General features: G+C 33.1%; 2 protein-coding genes across 5 annotated transcripts; one reads left to right on the forward strand and one right to left on the reverse strand.

The window, feature by feature from the left end:
• Positions 1-1,095: 1,095 nt before the first annotated feature.
• LOC114196324 (WD40 repeat-containing protein HOS15-like) lies at positions 1,096-7,323 on the reverse strand. Of its 4 annotated transcripts, none has more exons than XM_028086931.1 (14): positions 7,104-7,323; positions 6,506-6,651; positions 6,003-6,372; positions 5,802-5,935; positions 5,671-5,717; positions 4,809-4,959; positions 4,451-4,514; positions 4,169-4,327; positions 3,953-4,074; positions 3,691-3,765; positions 3,276-3,329; positions 3,122-3,195; positions 2,702-2,776; positions 1,096-1,383 (listed from the first exon to the last, which is right to left on the reverse strand). In XM_028086931.1, the coding sequence occupies exons 1-14, from the start codon at positions 7,162-7,164 to the stop codon at positions 1,164-1,166; spliced, it is 1,752 nt and encodes a 583-aa protein (XP_027942732.1). In that variant the 5' UTR covers positions 7,165-7,323; the 3' UTR covers positions 1,096-1,163. The 4 variants fall into 4 exon arrangements, with proteins under 4 accessions (XP_027942732.1, XP_027942733.1, XP_027942735.1 ...); XM_028086932.1 differs by having other exon boundaries at positions 5,802-5,896; positions 7,104-7,321; XM_028086934.1 differs by lacking the exon at positions 7,104-7,323 and adding an exon at positions 6,819-6,959 and having other exon boundaries at positions 6,003-6,380.
• A 366-nt stretch (positions 7,324-7,689) lies between these two features.
• Positions 7,690-8,459, forward strand: LOC114162267 (MFP1 attachment factor 1-like). Its single transcript, XM_028046092.1, has one exon. It carries the CDS (start codon positions 7,786-7,788, stop codon positions 8,302-8,304), a length of 519 nt encoding a protein of 172 aa, XP_027901893.1. The 5' UTR covers positions 7,690-7,785; the 3' UTR covers positions 8,305-8,459.
• Positions 8,460-15,493: the final 7,034 nt, after the last annotated feature.

The following is a 15,493-nucleotide window of genomic DNA, read 5'->3' on the forward strand; positions in this document are numbered from 1 at the left end:
TATATATATATATAATCATTTTTTTTATTCCTTAAATAAATTTTATAATTTTTATTTTTTAAATGTAATTATTTTTTAAAAATGGAATAAGTTTTTATAAAAAAATATTTTTATTTATAAAAAAAAAATCTATAAAAATTTCATTAATTATATTTTATTATAAAAAAAATTGAACATACATGTACGTAACCTAGAATAGCTATAATATTCATTAATTTTGTTTCATATCTAGAAGTTTAAATATGATTTCAGTTCTTGAAATATAGATAAATTTATTATTGGTTTCGATTCTTTTTAAGCATTTCCTTTTTGTTTCACTCAGTTTTTGTAATTTTCATAAAATTTATATTTTGGAAACTCTTCAAAATTTATACTACCATCTACAATTACTTTTATTCAATTTTTATTTAATAATTAAATTAATATTTTAATTATTTAACTTAATTCAGTATTTTATTAATATTTAGAGTTGTTAAGTAATTTGAAAAAATAATAAGTTTTTTCCTTTTAGTTTAGTTCTTCTATTTCTTTTCAAATTTTTATAATATATATAGATGATTTAGCTGCAGTCCATACAAAGTATTTTTTTAAAGGAATAATCTAAAATGAATAAAATATTATAGAGAACAAAATAAAAAATACATAACAAGGAAAAAGATAAAATACTTACAAAAAAAGTAAATAAAAAGTCATTTTAGAAAACAAAACCAAAATAGGACTATATTTTAATGATAAAAGCTTACTAAAATGTTGAAAAATATGCATATTACAACTACTCGATCTACAAGTTTTCCATTTAATTGCTTTTCTTGATAATTCAGCTATTTGTTCAATTTACATCTCTGGAACTTTTACATGTTTTATATTTCATCATTTGATTCTTGATTACTTCATTAGTCAATGGTATATTTTCGATTCCTGTAATCAAATTTCTTCCGAGACCTGGCAATTCTCGACACTTTATCAAACCTTACAATTTTAGTTTACAAATCCTGCATCATTTTAATAATTTTGAAATAAGTACCCAAAACGTAAACAAGGTTAACAAGTAAAGCCGGGTAACGTGGAAGTAGAGAAATGTAGCAAATGAGCCTGTACAAAAATGCTGTTACAAATAACACAGGAAATGAATATTAGAGTACTAGAGGTATGTCCCCTATACTTTACATTCGGAAATCCAAAACACAAACTATATTGTTTGAAAAACAAGCAGCAACTTTATCACCATCTTTGTTCCAATTAACTTCAAATATCCCACCTTTTCCGGTGTATGTTTTTACAATCTTGCCTTCCTTCACGGACCATATATGCACGTATCTGTCCATAGAGCCACTTGCCAGATACTCCCCATTAGGACTGAATGCAACCGAATATACAGGATCCCTGAATGTTACAACAGAAAACAGTGTATTAATTAAAATGCTAAAATTGTAATATGCAGGGACATTAATGATTTTTAATGCATTTGCTTGTCGCTGGTGAAATCCTGTTGGAATCCAGTTATTCTGTTACCATTCACTTCAGTTATTGTCGGTTGTCAATTACTGGAAATGTATTTATAAACCTCTTTGTACTGAGATCCAGTTCATCATTTCTCTCTCTAACTCAGTATTAGTAACAGGAGATTATTTATCTTTGCTCTATCATTTTGCTTCTTCGTCCTTTCTGTAGGCATCAGTGTACATGGTAGATGCTTCAAATCCCTTTTTTCTTCACCCGTTGGATAATCTTGGATTGATTCTTGTTTCTCTACCAATCAGGTGATCCATCAATAGCTCTCTTTACATGACTCAAAAAGAACATCAGCACTAGCTTCAGCAGCAGCTACAGATCCAAGTTACATAAGCTTTGGTTCCCACAACAGAATCATTTACTTCACACCTTAGTACATTTCTCAACCATATTATTACTGCATTTATCTGAGGAACATGGATCACTAAAAAAGTAACCCATGGTATTTCATTTCATTCTCCAGCCAAAGCTGAGTACCAAGCTTGGTGTGTTTTACGACAACCAAAGAAGCAACTTATATCAAAGTAACTCATGGTGTTTCACTCTTCAGCAAAAGTTGAGTACTGAGTCTGGTGTGTTTTACCAGTACACTATAACCAAAGAAGCTACTTAGGTCCTTTGAGTTAGTTACTGATGCAGTTATGGATTTCTATGATATCCACAATCAAAGCTCAAAACACAGATATTAACTGCCATCTCATCTGAGAACATGTTTACTGTAGATTCCTATAATTCACACCAAATCCCAACACCAATAAGCAGATATCCTCGCAAAAGCTCTGTTAAGAAACTTGTTCAGGCCACATGTCCAATGTAAGATTCCTTGAAATCTTCCTCCACAGTCCAACCATGTTAGGGGAGTATAAAAACATTTATTACGGTTTGTGACAGTCAGATCCCGATTATTCTGTTATCTTTTCAGTTAATGATGGTTTTTGATTACCTGCCAAAACATTTGACTTTATAGATCTCTTGGTTTCTCTCTAAAGCTTAATATTTCCTATTTGTTAGCAACTGCCTATTAATCCTCTTCAATTCTTCAGTTTTGTGTCATTACCAATTAATAGTATATGGTACATGATATATGAGCCTGGATAAAAAATGCATCCATCCATTCCTACAAATGCATATGCATGAGTGTCTGTGCGTGCATTATGCTTGTGAAGCATGATGTTTATAGTTTCTTCACCTGTGACCATTTAAGCTGTAGATTACACTCCCTAGTTCCACGTCCCATAGCTTTATCGTTGAGTCAAATGAGGCACTGTTTGAGGGAACAATAATCGTAAGTAACAGGGAAATACAAAATAATGAGATTTTTTGGGTTTATTTTAATGTGTGCCTTCAGGGACACAGTTCAAGGACAAGTAACATTTATTATGTGCATTAAGGACTTAAAGATAAAAGAAAAGTATTGATTTTTTTAGATTTTTAAGATATTAAATGCTTGTACTTTTCATTTAATAGTATATATTTTTAGTTTTTAACCTCCACTCCCAAGACACAAGTTAATAAAACCATTTTTTCAAAACAAAAACTTTTTCACGAAGATACATTTTCATATCTTACTACTATTGCTGATTTTGCATGATATTGAAAGCATATTTACCTTGCTAGCACTAACTGCTGATTGGGACTGTTGGTACCAGGGCCTGTAGGGCTCCATCGAATTGTATATATCCCCTAAAGGATCATTTCTTGATTAGAAAGAGAACAAAGGGAATAAGAAAGAACAAAGCGCACAGACAAACATCTCTCCAAACCTTGACATGTTCCTTCAAATCATGCAAAAAGTTATCCTGCTTTAAACTCCATATCTGCAACATAGTTTCATGAAACAGCCAATTGGACATGACAAATAATTAGTGCCAGTGATGTTTACCCTTCCACAAACAATTTTCTATCAATGTTTTTTGTCCTAAAATGCAAAAAAAAAAAAAAAACAGACATTTCGTGTTGCTTGTTATATATGTTATCAAAAACTAAATTTAATAAATATTTTTTCTCACTTCAACTCCCATTTTTTTTTTCTTCACGACCCTTATCTGATCTTCACTGATTATATTATAGCATTAAAATAAATTCTTTTAAAATAAAATGTACATCTGCAGTTCACTGATGTATCTCTGTATTATATAACAACCAAGTGAAACCAAGGGATAGTTTTCTGTTGATTACTTTTGCAGTGTGATCATCGGAGCAGGAAGCCAGCAAAGAACCTGTTGGATCCCATTTAATGGCATTAACTTCATCCTGAAACAATAGCATTACAGAATGTTTGAGGAAAGATTAAAAACCATATTTGAATATGCTCATAGCTTAATACAATGAACATTTTATTCTATTTTTTTTATGGACAATCACCCTGTCCTTTCAATTTAAAAGTTGGTAGTTTAACAAAATAAATTTATCAGAGGACTGGTTGACAAGGACGAGATACCTGATGCCCGGAGAAAGTTTTGATTGGTCTATTTTCTCCAATTTTGCAAACATGTATCATTTTATCAGTGGAGCATGTAGCAAACGTAACATTGTTTCGCCAATCAACATCAAGAGTTGGACCTGATACAATTTGCTAATAACTAAGACTACAAGGAAACTCATACAGAAAATCAAAAGCTTTATTCACCAGAAGATATGCAAAAAACAAACTTACCAGTATGAAATTCGAATAGTTGTTTCCATTCCCCAGTCTTTATATTCCACACAATAGCAGTCTTATCCACACTTCCACTAAGAAGATAATCCCCCTTCTTGTTCCACTTCAAGGAAAATATTGGACCTTTGTGCTTGTTTAGTGTACTATTCAACTCCCCTAATGAACCTCAAAAAGGAAGAGGTCAGTTAACAGCAAAGGATACAAGACCCAGGGTCACAAATAATGCACATATCATGCCAAGAAATACATATTTATAAAATAAAATATCTAACAGCTCACCATCTCTACTCCATATTCTTGCTTGACCATCGTAGGAACCAGTTGCCAATAGTGTTCCGTCTCCCTTTGTAATAAAAACCACACTAAAACATATTAGCTGGGGAATAAAATTGAAACATAAGTGGAAGAGGAAATTCTTAGTATTCTTGATTGGCCATCATAGGAACCGGTCGCCAATAGTGTTCCATCCCCCTTTGTAATAAAAAGCATAGCAAAAGATATAAGCTGAGGAATGAAATTGAAGACAAAATTCATAGTGTTTGACTAAGGTGGGGTGGAAGACCCAGAAAAGGTAAAATTAATTGTACAAAGATTTTCATGGTACGTATGCAACCACAGTAATGCTACAAAGACTTACATTCCAATCGAGTGTTGTCACATCCTTGCTCTTTTCATTGGTGCTTTCTTTAAAGTGCTGCAGCACCACAACATTTACTGGTTCATTTTCCACACCAGAGTCACAAGGCCCATCAGCAATTTTCCAAATTCGAGCTGTTGAATCTCCAGATCTGGAATAGTTAATCAAACAAAATTGACATATTGGCCAATTTTAACATAAATTTGAAACAAGGAAACAAAAGGATAGCTGTTCATACTGTTTGCTAAGTGTTCATCCTGCATAAGTAACATCACAAACTGAGCTACTTCAACATTAAAATGATTTTAATAAATAAAATATTTACTTCACAATTAATTTATGATAGAAAACAGCATGTATTGTTGCTGTAGGCAAATTACACTGTCATACTCTATGTTCCGTAAGTAGTTTAAGTTATAGTTTTACTGAAGGTATAAATAATTCAACATTGGATCAAAGTATTAAAATTTGAGGATTTGAGAATTTCAATCAATTTGAAGTACAAGCCCACGGACAAAACTTAAAAATCAAGGGAATGCTTGTCATGACAAGCATACTACCCAATTGTATATTGATACATAACTAGTTCCTTCGACTTATAAACATTAAGAAACTAAATTTCAAATTCTTCGTAGCTAGAGAATTACTATGTGTCCTATATTACGATGGTTGTCATAAGGAACTTATAAAACACTGTTTCAAATTTGGAAATAACCAGCAATTCATGAATAGAAGAATAAAGGACAGGCAATAAAAGAAACAGAAAGAAGAAGAGCTACTGTCTTCAAAATAGAATGGATTAACAGGGAGAATATACTTTTGTGAACAAATGTGTTTTCTTTACAAAGTGGCTCGTACTCACCCAGACGCAAGAAGTGGAGCTGATGGATTCCAAGCACAGGCAAAAACCTGTCAGGAATGAAATAACTTTCAATAAGCCTCACAATAGGAGGAAAACCTACACGGAAAATAAGAAAACAGAAAAATACAAACCTCGGATGAATGACCTTTCAAAATTTTTACATCATCACATGGAGTATCATTAGGCGACGACATGGGGCTCTGTGAAATCTCCATTGGCTCAGGCCCTGTGCATAACAGCTTTACTTTTTCCCTTATATGACATCCTATATTCATAAAGATTGATAGCCAATGGGAAAAAAACTAAATAAAACATTATACAGTAATATTTACCTCCATGTGCTCTATTGTTTAGATTTTCAACAGTAGTCTTATCTTCATGTTTCTCTGTATGGTTTTGGTTTTGATCGGTATGTTGTGTTTCTTTATATTCATCCTTTGGTTGCTCCTTCTCTTTTTCTAACCTTATTTTTTCCAGTCTCTGTTCATTTTCCTTTTCTTTTCTCTCCTTCTCTCTTTCCTGAACATGTTCTCTCCTTGCGTTGTCGTGAGTCGAGCCATTCACTATTTTATTCGATTCGGATTTATGTTGACGTAGATTTTCCTTTTTGGCTTTTACTATATTGTGTAGCTCATTGGGCTCCTTTGTGATAAGATCCAGAGGTTGTAAAAACGAGAAATCCTCATCCATGTCAGCATCACTCTGGAGACCTAACACAGACACCAATCAGCTTAAGGTCCTCGAGCAATGCATTCATTATGTGCATTTAGTACTAATGACTTGAACATCGGATAACATATTACGAAGATGAACAACAAAAATTAAAAATGCTTACACCACTCAGGTTAGCTTCCAGCTCAAGATATTGAATGCCTTTCTGTATGAATGTAACAAGAGCACCCGGTGGAACCACATTATCATCATTTTTGCATCTATCAATCCCCGCTTCATACCCGAATGCAAATGCAGAATGTGTAAAACCTGAAATAAAGCAGCCATCAGAAAATATGTGAGAAGAAATTCAACAGAGGGGAACACGTTATCTTCAGTATATTTTCCTCTTTTAACAAAAATCATATTACAGGAAAAATTATATGATATGTAACTATGAAACCAAGGTTATGACAAGATATTAAAATAATAATTACCCTAATATTGCAAACATGACCGAATCTACTAACTTTCTTGAAACCATGGTTTCGAGTAATAAATTATATCAAATGAGAACTTAAAAACTTCTCATTTAAACTAGTTGACAAAGGTAATGATTAAAGCTTTGGGTTTACAAAAGTGAAGCAAAGAAATGGAAGCTAAAATGAAAGAGTTCCTCCTAACTAAGTACCGTAATAGATATTGATATTTAAGAGTTTGTAATGTGCAAGAAAAGAAGCGAAAAATTAAAAGAAAAAAAAAAGGTTAGGAAAAGGACGAGCCTGATTCGTGAAGGTAACGGAAGACTAAGTAGTTCAATTCAGTGGAGGTGATTGAGATCATTGTGATTGTTGATCAGTTTATTTAAGGGAATAGCTTGAGTGGCTCAAGTGTTAACTGCAGAGAAAATGCTCGAAGAAGAGGTGTTGAAGTGAGGTGGTGGTGGTGGTGGTGGGTTGGGGTTTGGGCGGATACCGGGTCGCAATCACGTTTGGGCTTTTCTATTTCTTACCATTAAAGTTTGGGCTTCTTTTTCTGGTATCCCATAGTTTTCCTTTTTTATATATTTTTATTAGATATAACTCAAAATGAGTTCAATAATTTTTTTGAATTATATGTCCTAAAATTCCCTTTACCATTAGTTAATTTTAAGAAACAATTACTTGTATATTACATTCAAAACTTAAAATAAAAAAAATTACTCGTCTAGTTTCTTAGTTGTGCAAACTTACTTTTTATTTCTATACTTACAAATGATTTATTTTTTCTTTTGTCTATTTTAAAACAACGAATAAGAAATATTTTTTCTATGATTAATTTGTGGTTTTTTTTTTCGCTTGGTGAAGTAATATAAGTCCTTTCCTGAAAGCCAAAAGTTTCGCCACTACTTCTTTCCTTACTAGTCTGACAGGCAGGTCTTGCCTCCAATCCAATTCCACTGTTTCCCTCTCCTCTCATCTCAAAATGTCCGAACCGGAAAACGCACCCGAACCCCAATCCGAACCCCAATCGGAGCAAGACTCCGTCCCGCCGTCGAAGCTGTCTACTGAAGACCAACCCGCCGCTGCCGCTGCCGCCTCCAAGCTTGGTCCCGCTAGCGTCTCCTTCACCATTTGGCCTCCCACTCAGCGCACGCGCGATGCCGTCATCAACCGCCTAATCGAAACCCTGTCCTCCCAGTCCGTCCTCTCCAAGCGCTACGGGACAATGCCTCCCGAGGAGGCCTCCGCTGCCGCGCGCCAGATCGAGGATGAGGCCTTCGCCGTCGCTAGCGGCTCCTCCACCTCTGATAGCGACGGGATCGAGATCCTCCAGGTTTACTCCAAGGAGATCAGCAAACGGATGCTCGACACCGTCAAGTCTAAAGCCACAACCGGCTCTCCCGCCGTGGATAACGGCGTTGCTCAGACCCCTACCTCCGAAGTTGCTCCTACCCCTGCCGCAGAGAGCGATCCTGCCGCTGCTGCCGAGTCTGAAACCTGATCTTTCGGGATTATAGTATATTATCTTAGGGTTCCCTTGCTGAGGGTTTATATTTTAATGTTATATACTCTGATGATGTTCTTTCTGTAAAACTAAGTTTATTTGTCGTGCAACCAATTTTCATTATATATATTATCTTGAACATCTTAGTTTTTCTTTGTTTCCTCCAAACATTACTGTTTATGTCTCTGTTTTCGGTGCATATTGATTGTTTATTGCAGACTCTCAGTCTTACATTCTTTTGGTAAGCCTGCAAGTCATGAAACTCTTTATGGATGGTTAAACTTGTATACTTTTCTGTTGCAGTATTTTCCTCTCTTGTGTTGTGCATGTGTCTTTTTCTCTTTAAGCTTGCTTTTTTTATGTTTATACTGGTAGTAAGTTGGAATTAGATATACAACGAGAGAATGTAGTTCAGAGTTGTTAACTATAACCTGTGAGTAATGAGTAATCAATACTGATATTTTATTTGTAAATGGATAAATTTCTTGTTCAAAGTTTGGCTTGCCGTTGTATCATGTTCTATACCCTTGTGTGACAGGTTACAACAAAGCATGTGTGTTGTAGACCTGGGGTTTAAAGTGAAATGTGGTATTATTTGAAAGTGACAATGGGTTGCATAGGTTTGGAGATGGGAGGAGTAAATTTTAGATCAAAATCTGAAAAGACTTCAGGATTTCTATCTAGTCCCAGAAGGAAAAGGCGTGCTCTTCAGCCCTTCTACAGGAATAATTAAGTTAAACTCATACATGGTAAGGCTTCTCTACTTAGTTGAAACATACTTAAAAAAATCTATTTATAGGATCCCAAAATTTGAATGCTTAGAGCTGATTGCGGATGACAAAATTTAATTGCTTTTTGAATTTAGAGAATGATAATGGTATATTATGCAAGAGAATGTAGTTCATAGGTGTGCATATCATTCATGTATATAGATTCTTATTTTCATAAGAAATATCTACTGTCTATGCGATTACTAATTTTCTTAAGTGAACTTGACTAGTCACCTTTAGAGGAATCTCCCCTTCAATCTTGAGACATTGTTTAAAGAGATTGCATTTTGTATAACTCAGACATAGCTTAATAGAGATTGTTTGTTTCATAGGCTAATAGTACTTTAGTGCAGATCCCTAAACATCTAAACATTAAATACATTTAATCATGAACATACTAGTATTTCCTAAGTGCATAAACTGTAATCATTTCCAACAATTTATTGAACACTAAAACCACAAGCTTGAGATTAAACTTTTCCACACTTAGAATAGCAGAATAGCGACTCTTCAATGACTTGTATAATTAATATTCCTCATTGTGCATCAACACACAGTTATATCTATATTATCCTTTTTCATGTGCTGTGAGGTCTTGTTGATTTCTGATTTCATGGTCCTATTCATCAAATTTTGGGTTGAGTCTAATATTACTGCTTACTTGATTTCAATTTTAAATCACCATTAGTTTCTCAGAAACAAATTCTCCTTTGTTATTAGTTGGAGTGTCAAATTTCTACTATTGTTTGTGCCAAGTATTTGTATCTTGTTGTGACCCATACATGCTTATATTTGAGAGTTGAACAGCTTGAAGTTTTTTTATATGCTTTATGACTGTTTATTTGTTGTGTATTGAAGTTGTCTATACCTTATGACTGCAATTATGATTCATGAATTCGATGATTAATCTATTTAACTAATATATTCCCATTTGTGCTCAATGATCAGAGCAATTTGCTGGGCCATGTGTGTATTCAGATTAAACAACTTTACCTTGGTTAATATGTCATTAGGAGCATTTTATGTTATCATGCACCAGTAACTTAGGGTCGTTCTGAACTGGGGAAGGCATCCTGTATTTTGATAATCTTTTATGGAGTTTTAGAGAATGTATTGTCTGTATTATATTGTGTGTTTCGATGACTGTGTCTTTGTTGTCTATTAGAGTTGTCTATACCATAAGACGATGCAATTATGATTGAATTTGATGATGAACCCACTGAGCTAATATATTTCTGTGTGTGCTCAATGATCAGAGCAATTTGCTGGGACAACGTACATAGTACTGTTCTGTGGATTCAGATAACACTTTACCTTGGTTAATATTTCATTAGGAGTTTTATATGTTCTCATGCATCTGTAGCTTAGGGTGGTCTGAACTAGAAAAACATTTCATATTTTAATAATCTCTCATGGAGTTGTAGAGAGAGCCTATTATCTGTATTATGTATGATGTGTGCTGGTTATGAACATATTTTGTAATAATTGTGTACTCTTTCTAGTCATTGCATTCTGAACTTATACTTTCTGTATAAATACAAACTTACCGTGTGGATTAAGGTCTAATGGAAGAAAATAAAAATGAAGAAAAAAGTAGTTGAATAATTATGCAGTATTTAGAGTCCAGATTCAAAACAAAAAAAATGTAGCAAATCATGCATCCTTATTGTTTCATTATTGTTTATTCCACAATAAAGGATGACCACTACATACTCTTAAGGATGACCATGAAATATAGTTTTTGAGTGGTCGTATGGAAAGCAGCTCATTGGTTCGCATGTGTTGTATCCTGCTCTGTATTTATTGTTAGAACATGATGGCACATGTATCCTTGTTTGATGTCCTTTGTAACATGACTGTGTATAATGGAGTTTTGGGAACAAAAAGAAAAAAAAAATCAGCATCTGGGTGCATGATTTTCTATTATATCGGCTTCTCTTGTAAGAAAAAGGAAACTTTATATTTCTTACCAGGATTTGGGGTGGAGGAATGGTTGGTTTTTCATGGTTCTTTTCTTACCCACAAATTTGCAGAATGGCAGGCGCTCGTGTCCTTATCGCAATGTTTGTCCTTATCGCAATGTTTGGTACAGTTCTTATACTTTCTTCTCTGAGATGCTGAGAAAAATAGTACTAACATCTTGAATGGAAACTCTTAATCTTGGGCTACTTTCTTTATTTGAATTGTGATTCCATTCCTCCTTCCTCGCCTCCCTCTGACAATGCATTACATCTTATGTTGGCTTTGGGTAATTCTATGTTGAGGTTGTGTCTTTTGAGCATGTGTTTAAACATAGACATTTTTTACGATTTTGTAATCAACAACCAATAATGTGAGTTAGAAAAAAACAATTCATTCGATGATACGTCAATCTTTTGAGTGGCCTACTTTTACTGAAGGTTATTTGCCATTTCTATATTTCAATTTGTGGTGATATGCAGTTGAATACTAAGCGAATGCAGTTATCTGTGTTCCATGGTCATGAATATGGTATAAGCTTCCAACTGTGGCTTTCCTTTCCTTTAGATATTTACTTTTATGTGGATTTTCAAATGCAAGATGTCAACCCCTTGGCTGGTATGTGATTTTTTGATTCACACGGTGACTGTTCATTGTTTTTGTTATATTCTAACTGGACATTTTTTTTTTGAATCACTTTTGATTTTGACTCTCTATCACTTGTAATGGGTGTATGAACTTACAAAGTTCTATTCTAAAAAATATCATACAACTTGGAATTAAGACAATATGAGTGGTGTTATTTTTACCCTAGTCCCTAACTTGGTTTTTTCTCTTTACTATTGATTTCTTCTTACTCCTTTCTTCAATTCTTTTCTTATACTATAATTTATTTTTCTGTCAATTCCCCCAACCTCCAAAAGCCTCCTTCTTTTATTAAACAATGGTATTCTTAGGCTCATAAAGTGTTTTAATTCTGATAAAGACTTCGTAAACTTTAGAAGTAATATGTAACAAATAAGTTTTCGTAAGGAGTTAAAAATGGTTGAAGAAGTGATAGGACAAATAATACGGAGAAGTTAACGTTATCAATGTAACTACCTGTATTCAAATGCATTATTTTTATTTTGGGTACACTTAAAAAAGTTAATAAAACAAATAAAATTAAAATATACTGGTTACTTTAAATATTTAATTAAAATAATTTCATTTGATAAAAGTATTAGATCGTACATGTACATTATTACCTGAAATGAAACAAACATATTTTATTTTGAAAACACAAAATAATAGTTAATAAAAATAAATTAAACACAAAAATGCATCTTTAATTATACCGCATATAAAAATTATCTATTGTAAATAAAACTTACACGTTCCCTAAATAACAATCTGAAAAAAATTATATAAAATGAAACTTTACAAAGATGTTCAGTATTCGGGTGGGGAAATCAGGAATTCTAAATATAATATTCAAAGAAAAAACAAATGTATGCTGTGATTCGAGTTTAAGATTCTCGAATTCATTACATGAACAGTAAAAAAAAAACATATTTTATATTTGAGTATTTAAATTTTGTTGGGAGCTGATAGGTATAAATTATAATAATGTTAAAAAAATTTATTAATGTAAAAAAGTCACGGTCCACGATAGCCCGGTGTTCGTGAACTTGAATTTGCTAGTTGACAAGTTCGCGCAAGGGTATGCTGAGTTTATTTGTACAAGAGAGACACATATAAGATAACAATGACATTTAGTTATATTAATCCTTTTAATTTTTTTATATAATTAAAATAACATTGTCAAGAACTATTTAAAAAAGTTGTCAAAAAAAAAAAAATATATATATATATATATATATATATAAATCTTGTGATAAAATTATTAAAATTAATGATAAAATATCATTATCCTTTACAGATTATCCATTGTCAAAAAAATCTTTTTCCTTGTCAAATACATGTTCATCTTAAAAAGTAATTGTCGGAAAAACCAAATACGATCGTGTATACACAACATGGTCAAGTTTTGACGCAGCGTCCCTCATTCAAACATTATCTTGTCTTTGACTTTAATTCAGGAGATTTGTTAAGGTCTGCATTTGGGAAACACTTCCACATTTATGCTTTGAAAATGCAACAATAGTCTATTATATACTTTATATTCATTATTTTACTTTTTAATTTTTTTACAAATATTAAAATTAACTTTTTTAATAATCAAAATACTGATAAGAATGGATTGTAAAGAAACATTTTCCTATGTCAAAACCACATTTCAAGATCCTCACTAACTTTAACGCATCTTCCCGTCGTCATGTTTACAATGAATAATAAGTTGATGATACGAAGTCGTTTGTAGGGTTATAATTAATTTTCCTACATAGACCACTTAAATATTAATGTAACTAAATATAAATACTCTTTTTATGCTAATAACTCAAATACTCAAAATAAGATCTGCATATACATTGATTAAAAACATCAAACATCTATCTGTCACGCCTTGTTTTTACAACGAGCAAACACTCTATGCAAAGTACAGACTGCATAACGTATCAGATCAGTGTCTGTGAGAGAAGTTGTTTTTCTTCTCAAAAAAACATAGTAACAACATGGGAAAAAACAATGTAAAAACCAAAATCGAAAGAAAAAATAATTTAATGGCTGATTCAATGTAGTTAGTTAATGTCCAGGTCCTTTTTTGCTGGGTCCAGAAGCTAGTCTAAAAGACAAGCTGCGTTTAGAAACACGAATGGTTGAATTGTTGGAAGATACAGCAAAGAACCCTCTCCAGAGAGAAAAACCCGATCCTTTCAACTCCACACAGTCCTCAGCTACCTCTGTTAGCACCTTCGATCGAAGAACTCGGCTATGCACGGAACAAAACTGTGATGACAACACAAACACTATGGTAACCAACGAAATGCAAAGGCTCTTCTTCATCGACATCGTTGTTCGGGAAACAAACCCTTTGACAAATAATAATAATCCTTATTCAAAGGCCTCTTGGTATTTTTTTTTTTTTTGGTATATTTCCAGCTATTGTATGTTTTGGTCTAAACCAAGAGCCACACTTGGTTTATATACACAAAAGTTTTGGTGAGGACGGTGAAGCGCTTTCCCACGTGGGCCCTTAAGAGTTGCATTCTGATTTGACTTTTGATTTTATTATGCTGTGCTATTTCTTTCCGGTGACATCGCTTGAAGATTTTGTGGTGGTGGCGCCCGTGTGGGGTTGCGCATCCTTTTCCTTTGAGGTTCTTCAACTTCTCCAAATTTTGACTTGTAATAAATTCCAACAATAAGTTTTCACCAATAACGTACCAGTTCACATCCCAGCTCGTGAAGGACAATAATAAAAAACAGTGACAATGAAGAATGCAAAATAAGGAAAAGTAGGTTAACTTGTTAAGGATGTAGTCTAGGTGGGTCTGCTTTTGCATGTTCACGTTCAACCATTAGTTTCACTTTCACACTGGTTTTGTGGTTTTGTTTTGACTTGTGGTTGTGTTTCTCTTAAGCGGTGCATGCTGTGGTCATTCATATTTCAGTTTTTAAACATTTTATGTGCTTTTTTGCATGCTCCACACACTAGTTAACAACTATGAACGTGTCCTTTCAAATTTATTGTCCACCTGTCAAGTACGGAAAAAGAGTGTGTGTTGCCTTTTCAAGTTCAATGACGGTGGTGTATGTATGTGGCCCATACCATCAAAACCATGCGCATACAAACAGCCATCTATATCTATATATGTCCATTACTCGACATAACAAAATTTAGGGTTACTGATTCACAAGGGCGATTTAGTGATAATTTAATCGAAAAGTGTCGATAAAGAATTTATAACTATGTCAAAACTTATAATTGTATAACTCTAATACTCTTTCTTAACAACTGTTCACTGAAAATTGAATTTATGATCTAGATTTTAATATCAATTATTATTGAATCGAACACTTATTTTCAAAAATTATAATTGTTAATGAAGATATAATTCTTTCTATTTAATAGCGTAACTATCCTACAAATCTAGTGAAACTCAATTCACTTAACTTCTGTTATTATGGACAATTAATATCACCTAAACATAAGATGTCTTTTACGTATATTTCTTATATAACAGTTTTCATGATTACAAATGCTACAAAATTTGAACTAGTACTCCTTCCCTGCCCCCACAAAAGAAAAGCGTGCAGCCACTTGCCTGTTCCTGGGTTCTTAGTTTATAAAATAGAGATTTAAAACCCCAAAAGGCCTTCAATGTTTTGGATTAATAATGCTATTTATGCAATCATTTAACAAATATATACATATACACTGCGCCGAACTTTATTCTCACAAGATCATAATTGGATCTTAGTTAAGAGCAATCACCAAACTAACCCCGTTTCTAATTAGCACAGTTGTTCCAATCTTAGTATGACTTTTAAAGGTCTCCAAACACATACTTCAA

The sequence above is a fragment of the Vigna unguiculata genome, chromosome 9, assembly GCF_004118075.2.
Source record: "Vigna unguiculata cultivar IT97K-499-35 chromosome 9, ASM411807v1, whole genome shotgun sequence".
Classification (NCBI taxonomy): Eukaryota; Viridiplantae; Streptophyta; class Magnoliopsida; order Fabales; family Fabaceae; genus Vigna; species Vigna unguiculata.